The 18,402-nt window shown below is 34.6% G+C and overlaps 1 protein-coding gene across 24 annotated transcripts in view; it reads right to left on the reverse strand.

Annotated features, from left to right (window-relative positions):
* The window catches only part of ELAVL2 (ELAV like RNA binding protein 2), a 211,329-nt gene that overhangs the window by 20,823 nt on the left and 172,104 nt on the right, over positions 1 to 18,402 (reverse strand). For all 24 annotated transcript variants that reach the window (XM_074280765.1, XM_074280762.1, XM_074280751.1 and 21 more), the window contains one exon: positions 3,103 to 3,256. In XM_074280765.1, coding sequence (XP_074136866.1) covers positions 3,103 to 3,256 — 154 coding nt within the window. The remainder of the gene's footprint in view (positions 1 to 3,102; positions 3,257 to 18,402) is intronic.

Genomic DNA, 18,402 nt, shown 5'->3' on the forward strand with positions numbered 1-18,402 from the left:
ACTTTACATTAAAAATAGAATGCCATTAAGTTCGAACTTCCTTCTTAGCTTTAGCTAACATTAAGTGATGAAACAGTTCAAAGGGTATTGTGTCTTCTTCTTTGGGGATATTACTTGCCTTTCTCACAGAAAAGAAAAGGAACTCTTAACAGATGTCATCCACATAACTCTCAAAGCTACAAACTGAATTTTTAAGTGCCTGTCTTTTTTTTTTTTTTTTTGCCAAAGTAAGCATCCACAAATCAGATATCTTCCCTAAATATGGACTCTATCTATATACATTAAGTTCTCTGAGTGTTTAACATACCTTGCAATACAATGTCATTAACACTTTATGAAGTAATTATTAAAAAGGATTCTCAATCACTCTAAAGAACTGATACACTCATTAAGTCTTACGTCATAAAGTAAAGGAAGGTACATGGCAGAGGAGAAAAGAATGATTCATCAAGAGTTTAAATGTTTAATATTTCAATAGCTAGAAGTGTAGATTTAAACTACAAACTAACTTTCATCTTGAAACATGCTGTAAATATATCATATCATGAAAAATGCTTCCTATAATTCTGCACCTCAAGACATTACTGAATTTTTCCAGTAGGCTACTGTTGTCAATATCATTAAGTCTACAGACATGCAAGTTGTATTGAATTCCATTAACTGGCAAATACCTTGTTGAAATGAGTATGTTTTGACATTTAGAGTTAATTTTCTTCTCATATCCTAATTGTTTACTTATAAACTGCTGATAAAAAATAAATTCATTGGATAAAGGAACAATGAAGAGTTAAGAAGAAATGAGTTCTAGCCTGCACGTGGGCAAATTACTTACGTTCTCAGTACCCTCTCTAGTAATAAAAACTATAAATTGGAATGCAAATCTTCATGTGGTAGAAGGGTTTCCACAATGAGAGTTCACTAAATAAATGAAAAACAAAATTTTGAAAACAAAAAATTAATGAGAGAAGGGGAGGAGGAGGAAGATAAGGAAAACAAAGAGGAGAGGGGAGGGTAGAAGGAAGAGAAGAGGGAAAAGAGAGAGGGGGAGGGGGAAAGGGGGATAAAGAAGAAAAAGTATAGGAAGAGAGAGGAGAAAGGGAAGGGTGAGGGGAAGATATAAGACTACTATGGAATTACTCTACCAATTATCTAACTTATCAATTACTTCATTTAATTCCTTTACAAAGAAAGAGAAATTATTTTTTCATAATTAATTCAGACATGGATACTACTTTAAATTTACTATCCAGCTGGTATGAACCTCTTACAACCTCTCTGTGGTAATAAAGTTAAATTATTCTGTATGTGTGCATATATGTGTGTGCGTATATACATGGGGTAGGGAGGAAGAAGGAGATAGCAAACTAAACTGGAAACTAACATTCTAAGAATTTAATTGGTAAGAAAAAACAGCAAGTGGTTCTCCTTTATAAACAAAACTAATATCCCTAAAACTTTTTTGATCAATAAGCAAATAAAATTCCTCAGTGACACTGAGGTCTCAAATATGCCAGTAGAAAATAAATTTTAGGCATGTCCTAAATAAAGCTGGACCCAGCAAAAGACTGGTTTCTGTCATCCAAAGTAGCATCAGCTGCTTCATTTAGGGGGGGAAGACCACTATTTGTCAAAAAGTTTACAAACATGGAGGAGTTATGGTTTATGTCAAATGAGAGGAATACTCATATCCAAGATATCCTTGATCATTTGAAGTGCTGAAGTAAATCATTAGTTGCAGAATAAGTATATACTAGAACTAGAGTACTATTCATAAGACCTCACAGTTAGTTGACAGAATTTGCTATTTTTTTCTATATAAACATTGTAAATCATCTTAGGACTTCAATTAGGAAATTCTTTCCATATTAAGATCATAGCTAACTCATTCCTTCACCAAGGATAAATTATTAGAACCAAATGAAATGTACAAAATAACAATACATTAACTCTTTTTCTAAAACTCTGTGTAAAGATTTGAAGGATTATATTTACTATTTAACCTCATTAACAATAGACTATTTCTCACCATAACCATAAGTGAGATATTAACAGGAACAGAGAGAATTATGATAGAAGTTAAAGAAACTAGAAAAAGAAAAATCAGGCCTTGGTTTCACATGCAAGACAATTTTTATCTTCCCCAGTAAAGTGAAAACCCTATTTTGCAAAGGCTTTTCCCACCTAAGTCATCTACTGTTCTTTTACTTAGAGTAAAAGAGAACAAACAAATTACTATGTACTACAAACGTAGTTATTTGGAAGGCTATTGATAAGATTCCTATTCGGCAGATTGATATTAATGTGGACAAAAAGCACCTATGCTAATATTTTATACAAAGTCTGTTTATCTCAAATTTTAAATGTAAGGAAATTTGAGTAATCTAATCAAATACCTTTATTTTACATACAAGGAAAACAGGGAAGTGAATTTAAGATGATCGAAATAATTTTTTCTAGTTCAAAAAATAATTCATGTCAAAAACTTCTCCCTTAAATTCTACCTCATTACTGAAAAATACATCCTCTGTGACTTTGCCAATTCCCATTTTGTTAAAAGTGACATTAAAGCAGACTAAATTCTACTTTTAATTATTGAGCACTACAACCTTGGATATAACATAAGCTCACTCTATGCAGCATGCAACTGGAAGAAAAATCCCAACAATAATCAATTTGGGTCTAGTGGAATCCTACCCTCAGAGAACCAATTGACTATCTCTGAATTAAATGTTGCTTCTTTTTTAAAAGAATAGAAAAAAGATTGTTTATTAGTATTTTATAAGGAGCTATTTTCACACTGAATCTTAGAAAGGAACATTATAGCAAAGGTAAATTTATTACAAGTCATGAAACAAGCTTCAAAAACTCCACCTTCAGGATAGAAAGGACTCAAGCTAGCTCACTACATACACATCACAATCTATTTTTGTCTATTCGTATTTATGAACAATTCCAGCAGAAAATTGCATTTTCTGACCCACATATACCTTTGATATGTTCTGGAGGCAAGATCACTGTACTGGAAGGCAGAATATTTCATAAGCTGCCAGGCCAAGAGAATGAAAGAAACTGTACAGAGTAGCTACTTGCCTAATTACTTACCAGTGACTTGATCAACTAGAATACGGGAAGTAATAATTCTTCCATATTGGGAAAAGAGTTGCTCCAATTCCTTCTGGGTCATTGTTTTCGGAAGTCCACTGACATATAAATTTGCATCCCTGATTGAAGCTGAACTTGGGCGAGCATAGGAAACCTTGAAAAGACAAGGAAAATCAAAGTAGATAGGTATGCCATTCTCACCATCCTCTTATTAAAGGGTGAAGATATTAAAAGAGTATTGTAGCTGTGAGTACCTAAAGTCATGTTTAATCTAGTGTTAATCTGAATTCTGATTGATAATAAAAAGATTTAGGCAAGTCAGAAACGCTATGACAAAGAGGATGGAGGTAGGAGAGGAGGGGAGAGCACACAGAAGCATAAATAGTCCAATAATACATATAGATTAGCCCGTCAGAAATTCAACCTCCAAAGTTATCCCCAAATATTCCTAGTTTCCCTTGTGAGAATAAATTATATTCATTATATATTAGTTCATTAACTTTCATTTCATTGAGTGTTAAGTTTCATAATTATCCACATAACTCTTTTCATTTGTAGTCAAATACCTTTTTCAAGCTTTTCTGGTCATAAATCATTAGTAAATCAAAAATTCTTATATTTAATCTGCATTTACAGTAAACATACCTTTTCAGAACAACAATAATAAAAATCCTACCCCTCTTACACCAGTGAATCAAATGAAATTATTCTGAGTATTAAATTGTAATCAGTAAATTCTGCACAAATACAGCATACAGCTCTTCTGTATCATTACATATGTGTATATCAATCTTTGACGGGGGTTAGTTATTATCCTTCATTGTCAAAGAGGCCTAAAATGTCATCACTATGTTAGAGTCAAGTTACACCATATTTGACTTTGGCTAATCAGACTATTACAAGTTCAGAATATTTTGTTGCAGATCAGACACAAATAGGACCTATCAATATTTGGAGTGGATTCTCTAACTTTGTCCATCTCACATTTCTTCAGAGTTAATTCAATTCTGCTTTCCTCATAGAGCACCAACTTTCTCTGATGATACACTATCCTGGGCAGTCCTACGCTATATCTCCCATTTTATACAATCAATTCTAAAGTTCTTGGGAGACCCTGAGGGTATACTTGTTTTGGTTTTTCTGACCACCTTGTAAATGCTTACCCAGTGTGAGTACTCAAAAAATAATAGTCTTTTTAGCATTTGAACAATGTGGCCAGCCCACAGCATTGTACTCTCTGCAGTGGAGATTGAATGCTTGGCAGTTTAGCTCAAGAAAGGACCTCATTTCTGATATCTTATCCTGCCAGGTGACTTTCAGAATCTCCCTAAAAAAGTTCAAAACCGACTTCCAGCCAAGATGGCGGCAAGAAGGCACACAGCTGCTTGAGCTCAGCATTTTCTCTCAGAATTTACTTCATGACAATCCTCGGAATTAATGTTTCACGGGAAAAAACCTCACAAATAACTACCAACAAAAGACATCCTTAAAATTTGCCACAAACAGTCTGTGGCTCAGACCAGAGAGGGGGGAAGGGTGTGATCTCTGCCATTTCTGCAGAATGACCTTTACCCCAGTGTGGCTATTCTGTTACAGCAGCAAGCCAGGATCAGCAGAGAAGGTGTAAACACAGGAGGTAAAGAATAAAACCCCTGAAAGCTAGTGTCTTGCACACCTGGCTACCTCCACCCCACCAGGAGTGACTCAGCAAGTTCTCAGAGCCTCAGAACACAGACACAGCACAGCCATCTCTGTCCTGCTGGTGCCTCCCTGTTGTCTCCTGCAGTCTGTAGAGTAAGCCCGGTACCACCATCCCGCCCCATCCCACCACCCCCAGAAACAGACCAATTGTTTCTCTTATCAATTTGTTTTCTATGATTCCACTGTGACAAAATAAACAAAAAATATATTTATTTATTTTTATTCTTTTTATTAATTTTTATAATTATACATTTTTGAAAGTATGTATTTTGAGTAATTTTTTATAACATTATCCCTTGTATTGATTTTTCCAGATTTTCCCCTCCCTCCCTCTAACTCCTTCCCCTAGATGACAGGCAATCTCATACATTTTACATGTGTTACAGTATAACCTAGATACAATATATGTGTGTAAATCCAATTTTCTTATTGCACATCAAGTATTGGATTCCCAAGGTATAAGTAACCTGGGTAGATAGACAGTAGTGCTAATATTTTAAATTCAATTTCCAGTGTTCCTTCTCCGGTGTAGTTGTTTGTGTCCATCATTGATCAGCTGGAATTGAGTTGGATCTTCTTTATGTTGAAGATATCCACTTCCATCAGAATACATCTTCATACACTATTGTTGTTGAAGTGTATAGTGATCTTTGGTTCTGCTCATTTCTCTCAGCATCAGTTCATGCAAGTCTCTCCAAGGCTTTCTGAATTCTTCCTGCTGCTCATTTCTTACAGAGCAATAATATTCCATAGGCTTCATATACCATAATTTACCCAACCATTCTCCAATTGATGGACATCCATTCATCTTCCAGTTTCTAGCCACTACAAAAACAGCTGCTACAAACATTTTGGCACACATAAGTCCCTTTCCCCTCTTGTATTTCTTTGGGATATAAGGCCAGTAGTAGTACTGCTGGATCAAAGAGTATGCACAGTTTGATAACTTTTGGGGCATAGTTCCAGATTGCTCTCCAGAATGGCCAGATTCTTTCATAACTCCACCAAAAATGTATGTGTCCCAGTATTCCCACATCCCCTCAAACATTCATCATTATTTGTTCCTGTCATCTTAGTCAATCTGAGAGGTGTGTAATGATATCTCAGATTTATCTTAATTTGCATTTCTCTGATCAGCAGTGATTTGGAACACTCTTTCATCTTCTGGGAATTGTCTGTTCATATCCTTTGACCATTTATCAATTGGAGAATGGTTTGATTTCTTATAAATTAGGATCAATTCTCTATATATTTTGGAAATGAGACCTTTAACGATAAAAATATTTTCCCAAATTGTTACTTCCCTTCTAATCTTGTTTGCATTAGTATTGTTTGTACAGAAACTTTTAAGTTTGATGTAATCAAAATCTTCTATTTTGTTATCGATAATGATCTCTAGTTCTTCTCTAGTCATAAATTCCTTCCTCCTCGACAGGTCTGAGAGGTAGACTATCCTCTGTTCCTCTAATCTATTTGTGATCTCATTCTTTATGCCTAAATCATGGACCCATTTTGATCTTTTCTTGATATATGGTGTAAAGTGTGGATCCATATCCAATTTCTGCCATACTAATTTCCAGTTTTCCCAACAGTTTTTTTCAAATAATGCATTTTTATCCCTAATGTTGGTATCTTTGGGTTTATCAGATACTAGATTACTATACTTGTACCCTTTTTTGTCCTTTGTACCTAATCTGTTCCACTGATCGACCGATTTAATTCTTAGCCAATACCAAATAGTTTTGGTGATTGTGCTACATAATATAGTTTTAAATCAGGTATACGTAGACCACCTTCGTCTGACTTTTTTTTCATTAATTCCCTTGAAATTCTTGACCTTTTATTCTTCCATATGAACTTTGTTGTTATTTTTTCCAGGTCACTAAAATAGTTTCTTTGGAGTCTGATGGGTGTAGCACTAAATAAATAGATTAGTTTGAGGAGTATTGTCATCTTTATTATATTCGCTTGGCCTATCCACGAGCACTGGATGTGTTTCAATTATTTAAATCGTACTATTTTTGTTGCAAGTGTTTCGTAATTTTGTTCATATAATTCCTGACTTTTCTTTGGTAGATGGATTCCCAAATATTTTATACTCTCAACATTTGTTTGGAATGGAATTTCTCTTTGTATCTCTTGCTGTTCCATTTTGTTAGTGATGCATAAAAATGATGAAGATTTATGTGGATTGAATTATTTCTAATAACTTTTTATTAGAATCTCTGGGGTTTTCTAAGTATACCATCATATCATCAGCAGAGAGTGACAGTTTGATTTCCTCATTAACTACTCTTCTTCCTTTAATCTCTTTCTCAACTCTTATTGCCGAGGCTAACATTTCTAATACAATATTGAATAGTAATGGTGATAGTGGGCAAACTTGTTTCACTCCTGATCTTACTGGGAAAGGTTCCAGTTTATCTCCATTGCATATTATGCTTACTGACGGTCATAAATATATGCTCCTGATTATTCTAAAAAATAGTCCATTTATTCCTCTACTCTCAAGCATTTTTAGTAGGAATGGATGTTGGATTTTATCAAATCCTTTTTTCTGCATCTATTGAAGATGATCATATGGTTTTTGTTAATTTGATTATTAATATGGTCAATTACACTAATAGCTTCCTAATATTAAACCAGCCCTACATTCCTGGTATAAATCCTACTTGATCATAGTCTATTAAACTGGGGATGATTTTCTGAAGTCTTTTTGCTAATATCTTATTTAAGATTTTAGCATCAATATTCATTAAGAAAATTGGTCTATAGTTTTCTTTCTCAGTTTTCAATCTACCTGGTTTGAGTATCAGTACCATGTCTGTGTCATAAAAGGAGTTTGGTAGGACACCTTCATCCCCTATTTTTTCAAATACTTTATTTAACATTGGGGTTAGTTGTTCTTTAAATGTTTGTAGAATTCACATGTAAATCTATCTGGTTCTGGGGATTTTTTCCTGGAGAGTTGATTAATAGCTTGTTCTTTTTCTTTTTCTGAAATGAGACTATTTAAGTAATTTATCTCCTCCTCCGTTAATCTAGGAAGCCTATATTTTTGGAGAAGTCATCCATTTCACTTAAGTTATCAAATTTATTGACATAAAGTTGGGCAAAGTAACTCATTATTTCTCTAATTTCCTCTTCATTGGTGGAAAGATCCCCCTTTCATTTGTAAGACTAACAATTTGATTTTCCTCTTTCCTTTTTCTGATCAGATTTACCAAAGGTTTATCTATTTTATAGGCTTTTTCATAAAACCAACTCTTGGTTTTATTTATTAATTCAATAGTTTTTTTTACTTTCAATATTATTGATTTCTGCTTTTATATTTTTGTATTTCAAGTTTGATTTTTGGTTGGGGTTTTTTAATTTGGTCTTTTTCTAGCCTTTTAAGTTGCAAGCCCAATTCGTTAACCTTCTCTTTCTCTATTTTCTTCAAATAAGCCTCTAAAGATATAAAATTTCCCCTTATTACCACTTTAGCTGCATCCCACAGATTTTGGCATGATGTCTCATCATTGTCATTATCTTGGGTGAATTTATTGTTTCTATAATTTGCTGTTTCACCAAGTCGTTCTTTAAGATGAGATTATTCAGTTTCCAATTACTTTTTGGTCTATTTACACCTAACTTCTTATTGAAAGTAGTTTTTATTGCATTGTGATCTGAGAAGAAGGCATTTATTATTTCTGCCTTCCTGCATTTAATTTTGAGATCTTATGTCCTAATATATGGTCAATTTTTGTATAGGTTCCATGAACCATTGAGAAAAAAGTATCTTCCTTTTTATCACCATGCAATTTTCTCCAAAGGTCTATCATACCTAGTTTTTCTAATGTCCTATTTACTTTTTTAATTTCTTTCTTATTTGTTTTGTGGTTTGATTTGTCTAAATATGAGAGTGCAAGGTTGAGATCTCCCACTATTATAGTTTTACTGTCTATTTTTTCTTGCAACTCTCTTAACTTTTCCTTTAGAAAGTTAGATGCTATACCACTAGGTGCATATATATTTAGTATAGATATGGCTGCATTGTTTATGATACCTTTTAGCAGGATATAGCTTCCTTCCTTATCTCTTTTAATTAGATCAATTTCTCCTTTTGCTTGATCTGAGATAAGGATGGCAACCCCTGCTTTTTTGGCTTTACCTGAAGCATAATAGATTCTGCTCCAACCTTTTACCTTGACTCTGTATATATCTCCCTGCTTTAAGTGTGTTTCCTGTAAACAACATATTGTAGGGTTCTGACTTTTTATCCAGTCTGCTATACGTCTCCATTTGATGGGAGAGTTCATCCCATTCACATTAACAGTTAAAATTACTAATTCTGTATTTCCTACCATCATATTATCCCCAGATTATGCTTTTTTTCCCTTGACTCCCCTGAACCCCTTCCCCAATATTTAATTTATAGACCCAACTTGTGATGCACATCCCTCCCTTTTTAGTATCCCTCCCCCCTCCTTCCACATCCCTTCCCTTATTCCCTTTTTCCTTTTCCCTTTTCCTCTCCCCCCTTTTAAATGAGGTGAGAAAGAATTCTCTGAAAAATAAATATGTCAATTATTTACTCTGTGAGCATATTCTGATGAGAGTAAGATTCACACAATGATTCTCCCCCTCTTTAATTCCCTCAGATGTGGTACATTTTTCTATGCCTCCTACTGGGATGTAGTTTCCCTCTTTTTATCACTTCTTCCCCTTTTTCTGATACTTCCCCCTTCCCTTTATTACTCCCCCCCTTTTTTTTTATAACAGTAAAATCAAATTATCCATACGGACTGTCTATATATCCACAACAGAGATACAGTCTCAACAGTTCTTTTTACCTTTTTCTGTTTCTCTTCAGTCTTATGGATGTAGATCAAATTTTTTTGTTTAAGTCTGTTTTTTTTTTCTTAGAAACAAATGCAATCCCTCTGTTTCATTAAATGACCATCTTCTTCCATGGAAGAAAATGCCAAACTTATCTGGGTAGTTTATTCCTGGTTGCAATCCTTGATCTTTTGCCTTTTGGAATATCAGGTTCCAGGCCCTTCGATCTTTTAATGTGAAGGCAGCCAGAACTTGAGTGACCCTTATTGTGGCCCTTTGATATTTGAATTCCTTTTTTCTATCTGCTTACAAAATTTTTCCTGTGTTTAGTAGTTCTGCAGCTTAGCCACAATGTTCCATGGAGTTATCTTTTTAGGGTCTTTTTCAGAAGGTGATCAATGAATTCTTTCAACGCCTATTTTCCTTTCTGTTTCTATTATCTTTGGAAAGTTCTCTTTGATGATTTCCTGTAAAATAGAATCTAGGCTCTTTTTTTGATCATAGTTTTCGGGAAGTACAATGATCCTCAGATTACCTCTCCTAGATCTATTTTCCAGGTCTATAGATTTTCCCAGTAAGTATTTGACGTTATTCTCCAGCTTTTTTTTTTTTGTTTGTTTTTTTTTGTTTTGTTTTGTTTTGTTTGACTGATTCTTGGGTTCTCAATGAATCATTCATTTCTATTTGTTCCATCCTGAATTTTACTGAGTTATTTTCTTCACATTTTTTAGTTCTTTTTGTATATGCCGAATTGAGTTTTTAAATGAATTATTTTGCTCTATTGAATTTTTTCCATTTCTCTAATTTTTTTTTAGAGTTATTTTCCTTTTTCCCATTCAGAAATCCTACTTTCCTGTGATTTTTTCACCTTTTCTAATTCACAAATTTTGTTTCCCTGCATCTCCTGTGAAGACCAGATGGATGCAGCGGCTCCTGTGCCTGAGCTAAGAGAGAGGTCTGGGAGAGAGTTCCCTTCCCCCCTCCCCAAAAATGCCTCAGAGGTAATAGGGCTGTGCTGTGAGCGTTGTCCAGTGAAGGACCCCGCTGAGGGGTCCCTGAGGTTTAAGACTGAAAGTAAAAGCGAAGCAAAGCCCAGCCAATGTGTCCCGTGGGGTGTGGATATCATCAGCTGACATGAAAAGCCCCTGCGCTCAAAGTGGAAGTGTCTGCCAGGAAACCATGGTTCCTACTTCAAAGGTTCCACTACTCTGGGAATTCCTCAGCTGCCAGAGTTCCCCAGCCTCAGGCCAAGCCTGGCCCTATGTGGATTGAATGTTGCCTTGGGCTCTATCCCTGCTGTTCAGGCTCTTAACTACCCCAAGGTAAAGCCCCAGACTGCAGAAGATAGCTTCACAGCCCTACTGAGATCTGTTAGGTCATTTCCCTATTGGGGTGGTTCTAGGTTCTAGCTTTATATTTTAAAGTGGCTTGATTTCACTTCTGAATTGCTGTTTTATACACAGAGAAGAACTACGAGCCTGTGTCAGATTCCTCTATCTCAGTGGCTTCTCTGATCCCAGAGTTCTCCCCAGCCCGATCGGCACAGTGTGCTAGCACCTAACCGTTTGTGCTGGCCTTTTTTCTTTCTCCTCTTGGAACTGACCTTTTCTGTAGAGACTCCAGATTCTCTTCAGTTGGTATGTTGTGCATCTAATCCTTGTTGTTTTTATCAGTCCAGCGTTATTTTTGAGGCTGATTTAACTAATTGGTAATGAGGGAAGAAGGGAGCTTACAAATTCGCGTATATCTTCTCCACCTCCATGAACAAAACATTTAAAAGGGCTTTAACCATTGACAGTTTCTGTATGGATAGAGAGCAGACTTCAAACCCTGAGGAGAATAAAAGCAGACTGTCTCCAGAGGAATCCCCTAAGGGGGATATGATCTGCTCCTCAATGCACAAGAATCTCAAAGAGGAAATCAAAAAGGCTCTTACAAGAGAGCTAGAAGAGAAATGGGAAAAGGAAAAGGAAGCTTGGCAAAAGAGTCTGGAGAAGTCATCACACGCATCTAAAGACGGAGTAGATACAGAAATCAAATCATTGAGAAATAAAATTAGTGAGTTGGAAAAAGAAAACAGCTCTCCAAAATAAAATTGATGAAATGGAAGAAAAATTCCATAGAAGAAAAAAACTCACTTAAAAACTCAATTGGACAATTACAAAAAGATATAAAGAAAAAGGAAGTGAAGAAAATACATCATTGAAAAATCAGAATCAAACAAGTAGAATTGATTGACTTGAGGAGAAACCAAGAAGTAGTCAAGCAAAACTAGAAAAACAAAACAATGGAAAAGTACATTATTGGGAAGACAAAAGACCTTAAAAACAGATCCAGGAGAGACAATTTGAGAATAACTGAACTCTCTGAAAAATGTGAGGAAAAAAAGAGCCTGGACACTATTTTCTAGGAAATTATCGAAGAAAACTGCCAGATGTTTTAGAAACAAAGGGTAAAATAGACACTGAAAAAAATTCATCGATCACCTACTGAAAGGGACCCTAAAATCAAAACATCAAGAAATATAGTGGCCAAGTTCAAGAACCATCAGACAAAGGAAAAAATATTGGAAGCTGCTAGAAAAAATCAATTCAGATATGGAGGAACTACAATAAGGATAACCCAGGATCTATCAGTGTCCACATTAAAGGAGTGAAGGGCCTGGAATATGATATTCCATAAAGGCTAAGGAACTTGGCATATAGCCAAGAATGACTTACCCAGCAAAAATGAGCATCTTTTTCCAGGGAAGAAGGTGGACATTTAACGAAATAAATGAATTCCATCTATTCTTGATGAAAAAACCAGATCTACACAAAAAGTTTGATCTTCAAATACACAACTCAAGAGATTTCTAAAAAGGTAAAAAGAAATTTGAGAACCATATTTCTGCCATAAAGATATATAAATTTGTCTTAGAAACTAGAGGTGGAAAGGAAATTATATCATAAAAAAGTGTAAAGTGGTGGTACTACATCTCATGAAGAGGCAAAGGTAACCTATTATATCTGAGAGAAAGAAAGGAGGGTGATGAATATAGTGTGTATCAATAGACATAATTTATTTATGGTGACACTCCTTCCACTTCACTGAAAAGTGGGAGAAAAGGAGTAAGCTAAGGGGAAGGGAATACAGAAATTGTGAGGAAAAGGGGTAAAACAGGAGGAGGAGCTTTAAGGTAGGGGAGGGATACTAAAAAGGGAGGGCTGTGAAAAGCAAGTGGTGCTCACAAGTTTAATACTAGGGAGGGGGGTAAGAGGGAAGGAAAGGAGAAAAGCATAAACAGGGGTTAACAGGATGGCAAGCAATATAGAATTAATCATTTTAACCATAAAGAGGAAGCAGTTAGCAAACTGGATTAAAAGCCAGAATCCTACAATATGTTGTTTGCAGGAAATACACCTGAAACAGGGTGATACAAACAGAATAAAGGTAAACGGTTGGAGCAAAATCTACTATGCTTCAGGTGAAGCCAAAAAAGCAGGGATAACCATTAACAAAAATTGATCTAATTAAAAGAGATAAGGAAGGGCATTATATCTTGCAAAAGGGTAGCATAGATAATGAAGCAATATCAATATTAAACATATACACACCAAGTGGTGCAGCATCTAAATTCTTAAAATATAAATCAAGAGAGCTGCAAGAAGAAATAGACAGCATAACTATAATAGTGGGAGAGCTCAACCTTGCACTCTCAGAATTAGATAAATCAAACGACTAAATAAGAAAGAAGTCAAAGAGGTAAATAGAATACTAAAAGAGTTTGATATGATAGATCTTTGGAGAAAGCTAAATGGAGGCAGAAAGGAGTACACTTTCTTCTCAGCAGTTCATGGAACCTATACAAAAACTGATCATGTAGTACGACATAAAATCCTCAAAATCAAATGCAGTAAGGCAGAAATAGTGAATGCATTCTTTTCAGACCATAATGCAATGAAAATTACATTCAATAAAAAGCCAGGGGAAAATAGACCAAAAAACAATTGGAAACTAAATAATCTTATACTAAAGAATGATTGGGTAAAACAGGAAATCATAAACATAATTAATAACTTAACCCAAGAAAATGAAAATAATGAGACATCATACCAAAATGTGTGGGATACAGCCAAAGCAGTAATAAGGGGAAATTTTATATCTCTACAGGCTACTTGCATAATAGAGAAAGAGAAGATCAATGAATTGGGCTTACAACTAAAAATTCTAGAAAAGGAACAAATTAAAAATCCCCAGACAAACACGAAACTTGAAATTCTAAAAATAAAAGGAGAGATTAATAAAATTAAAAGTAAAAAGAAACTGTTGAATTAATTAATAAAACTAAGAGTTGTTTTTTATGAAAAAACCAACAAAATAGACAAACCCTTAGTAAATCTGATTTAAAAAAGGAAAGAGGAAAAGCAAATTGTTAGTCTTAAAAATGAAAATGGAAAACTCTCCACTAATGAAGAGGAAATTAGAACAATAGGAGCTACTTTGCCCAACTTTATGCCAATAAATTCCATAACTTAAATGAAATGGAAAAATATCTTCAAAAATATAGCTTGCCCTGATTAACAGAGGAAGAAGTAAATATTCTAAATAGTCCCATTTCAGAAAAAGAAATGCAACAAGCTATTAACCAACTCCCTAAGAAAAAATCCCCAGGACCAGATGGATTTACATGTGAATTCTACCAAATATTTAAAGAACAATTAACTCCAATGCTATATAAACTATTTGAAAAAATAAGGATTGAAGGAGTCCTACCAAATTCCTTTAATGACAGAGACATGGTACTGATACCTAAACTAGGTAGGCTAAAAACAGAGAACAAAAATTATAGACCAATCTCCCTAATGAATATTGATGCTAAAATCTTAAATAAAATATTAGCAAAAAGACTACAGAAAATCATCCCCAGGATAATACACTATGACCAAGTGGGATTTATACCAGGAATGCAGGGCTGGTTTAATATTAGGAAAACTATTAGTATATTCGAATATATCAATAACCAAATTAATAAAAACCATATGATCATCTCAATAGATGCAGAAAAAGCATTTGATAAAATCTAACACCCATTCCTACTAAAAACACTTGAGAGCATAGGAATAAATGGACTGTTCCTTAAAATAATCAGGAGCATATATTTAAAACCATCAGTAAACATCATCTATAATGGCGATAAACTGAAACCTTTCCCAGTAAGATCAGAAATGAAACAAGGTTGCTACCACCATTACTATTCAATATTGAACTAGAAACTAGCTAGCCTAGGCAATAAGAGCCAAGAAAGAGATTAAAGGAATTAGAGTAGGTAATGAGGAAATCAAACTATCACTATTTGCAGATGATATGATGGCATACTTAGAAAACCCCAAAGACTCTGCTCTGCTAAAAAGCTATTAGAAATAATTCATAACTTTAACAAAGTTGCAGGATACATAATAAATCCACATAAATCCTCAGCATTTTTATACATTACAAACACAATCAAACAGGAGGAGGTACAAAAAGAAATTCCATTCAAAATAACTGTTGCTAGTATAAAATATTTGGGAATCCATCTACCAAAGGAAAGTCAGAAATTATATGAGCAAAATTACAAAACACTTGCCACAAAAATAAAGTCATATTTAAATAATTAAAAAGACATGAAGTGCACTCGGACAGGCCGAGCGAATATAATAAATTTGACTACTCCCTAAATTAATCTATACCAAATATATATACCAAAAATATAATGCTATACCAATCAGATTACTAAGAAACTATTTTAATGACCTAGGGAAAATAACAACACAATTCATATGGAAGAACAAAAAGTCAAGAATATCAAGGGAATTAATAAAAAAAAAAAAATCAAATAAAGGTGGCCTAGCTGTACCTGATCTAGAACTAAATTATAAAGCAGCAGTCACCAAAAGCATTTGGTATTGGCTAAGAAATAGACTAGTTGATCAGTGGAATAGGTTAGGTTCACAGGACAAGATAGTGAATAAAAATAGCAATCTAGTGTTTGATAAACCCAAAGATCCCAACTTTGGGGATAAGAATTCATTATTTGACAAAAACTGCTGGGAAAACTGGAAATTAGTATGGCAGAAACTAGGCATGGACCCACACTTAACACCACATACTAAGATAAGATCAAAATGGGTCCATGATTTAGGCATAAAGAACGAGATCATAAATAAATTAGATGAACTTAGGATAGTTTACCTCTCAGTCTTGTGGAGGAAAAAGGAATTTGTGACCAAAGGAGAACTAGAGATCATTACTGATCACAAAAGAGAAAATTTTGATTACATCCAATTAAAAAGCTTTTATACAAACAAAACTAATGCAAGCAAGATTAGAAGGGAAGTAACAAATTGGGAAAACATTTTTACAGTTAAAATTTCTGATAAAGGCCCCATCTCCAAAATATACAGAGAATTGATGCTAGTTTATAAGAAATCAAGCCATTCTCCAATTGATAAATGGTCATAGGACATGAACAGACAATTTTCAGATGATGAAATTGAAACTATTTTCACTCATATGAGTGTTCCAAATCACTATTGATCAGATAAATGCAAATGAAGACAACTCTGAGATACCACTACACACCTGTCAGATTGGCTCAGATGTCAGGCACAAATAACGATGAATATTGGGTGGGATGTGAGAAAACTGGGACACTGATGAATTGTTGGTGGAGTTGTGAAAGAATCCAACCATTCTGCAGAGCAATCTGGAATTATGCCCCAAAAGTTATCAAACTGTGCATACCCTTTGATCCAGCAGTGCTACTACTCAGTGCTACTACTGGGCTTATATTGCAAAGAAATACTAAAAAGAGAAGGGACCTGTATGTGCCAAAATGTTTGTGATAGCCCTTTTTGTAGTGGGTAGAAACTGGATGGATGCCCATCAATTGGAGAATGGTTGGGTAAATTATGGTATAGGAATATTATGGAATTTTATTGTTCTGTAAGAAATGACCAGCGAGATGAATACAAAGAGGCTTGGAGAGACTTACATCAACTGATGCTGAGTGAAATGAGCAGAACCAAGAGATCATTATACACTTCAATTAATTACAATATACTATATGAGGATGTATTCTGATGGAAGTGGATATCTTCAACATAGAGAACAGCTAATCCAATTCCAATTGATCAATGATGGACAGAATCAGCTACACCCAGAGAAGGAACACTGGGAAATGAGTGTAAACTGTTTGCATTTTTTGCTTTTCTTACCAGGTTATTTTTACCTTCCGAATCCAACAACAACAACAAAATTCAGTTCTGCACATATATATTGTACCCAGGATAACATATTTAATATGTATGGGAATACCTGCCATCTAGGGGAGGGTGTGGAGGGAAGGAGGGGAAAAATTCAGAACAGAAGGGAGTACAAAGGATAATGTTGTAAAAAAATTACCTATGCATATGTACTGTCAAAAATGTTATAATTATAAAATTAATAAAAAAAATAAAATGTTAAAAAAATAAAATAAAAAAATTCAAAACCTCTGATTGTGATTCTACAAAATAAATTGTGGTTCATTTAGAACAGTGCCAACCTTTTGTTTCCCTCTGTTTAAGTCTGTGCTTTATCCCTAAAGCAATATTTCCAACACAATTTTTAAATAAATTTTAATGTGAAGAACTGCTAACGGCCTTTTATAAAGTCTAACATGTTCAGATGCTTGTCTCTATGCTTATTTAAACTTCCAAAGAATTCTAAGAGATTTGTCAGGCATGATTTCCCCTTAAAGAAACAATTTTCTGTAAGGAGAACCTTTACCCAATCTTTTTTCACATGGTGATACGTAGCCATGAATTCTGTTGTTAAGTATTGATTGACAATCATAGTGCTACAATATTAATAATAATCTATAAGCTTCTGGTTCACTTGACATAAGGAGAGGAGCTAGAAAAATTCTTGAGATTCTCATAACCTCTCAAACTATATAAACTCATGGAAGGAATGAACAATTTGACCTATAGTCTTTTCAAAAATAACTCTACCTCCCAACCCTTCCTGTGCCATGGAAAATCAAAAGGCAGAACCCTTGGTCTGGTTGGAATGGCAGTACTTCAGCACTGTGATATAATAATGTGTCTTGACCCACAGGATGGGGTCCCTGCCTGCTATGGTAATATCAGGCCAGGATTGAGTAAGCAGACAATTTTTAGGGCACCTTTTTTAGGCCCTTCTCTTCACAAATGGAGGTAAGAAGGCGATCCTTAAAAGGTTGCTCAGACACTCAGGAGGCTGCCAAATCCCACTGCTGCTGAAAAGACGACCTTATAGTCTGGGCTGCCTGTGTGCAGGCACCAATGTATCCATAGTATTCAAGTAGCAAATAGAAAGAACTGGAGCAGGATATTAGAGTGTATATGAATTTACCATTCCTAAACAAAGAGGACTGATATCCATCTGGAGCCAATTCTGTCCCCCCAGAATTTCTCTGGGGCTGAGACTGAGGTCAGTGAAAAGTGGATTGCCCAATTTGCGAAGACAGCTTTGAGGCTCAGACCTTGGTAAAATTGCTCAGGAAAAAAGAAAATTAGTTAAATGCCTTGAGCACAAGCAGATAAACCAACAGGGTATATATTACTAACAAAATCGAAAATGGTAATACGAAGAATATTCAGGCAACTTTGTTGAAGTCCTATTATGAAAATATATCAGGTAAAGCAGAAAGGATTTAATATTGGCTTACCTTATGTCAAATGACTGATTTGTCAGACTATACAATTCTTTGAAGGGTATAAATTATATTTAATT

This window comes from Sminthopsis crassicaudata, chromosome 1 (genome assembly GCF_048593235.1).
Source record: "Sminthopsis crassicaudata isolate SCR6 chromosome 1, ASM4859323v1, whole genome shotgun sequence".
NCBI lineage: Eukaryota > Metazoa > Chordata > Mammalia > Dasyuromorphia > Dasyuridae > Sminthopsis > Sminthopsis crassicaudata.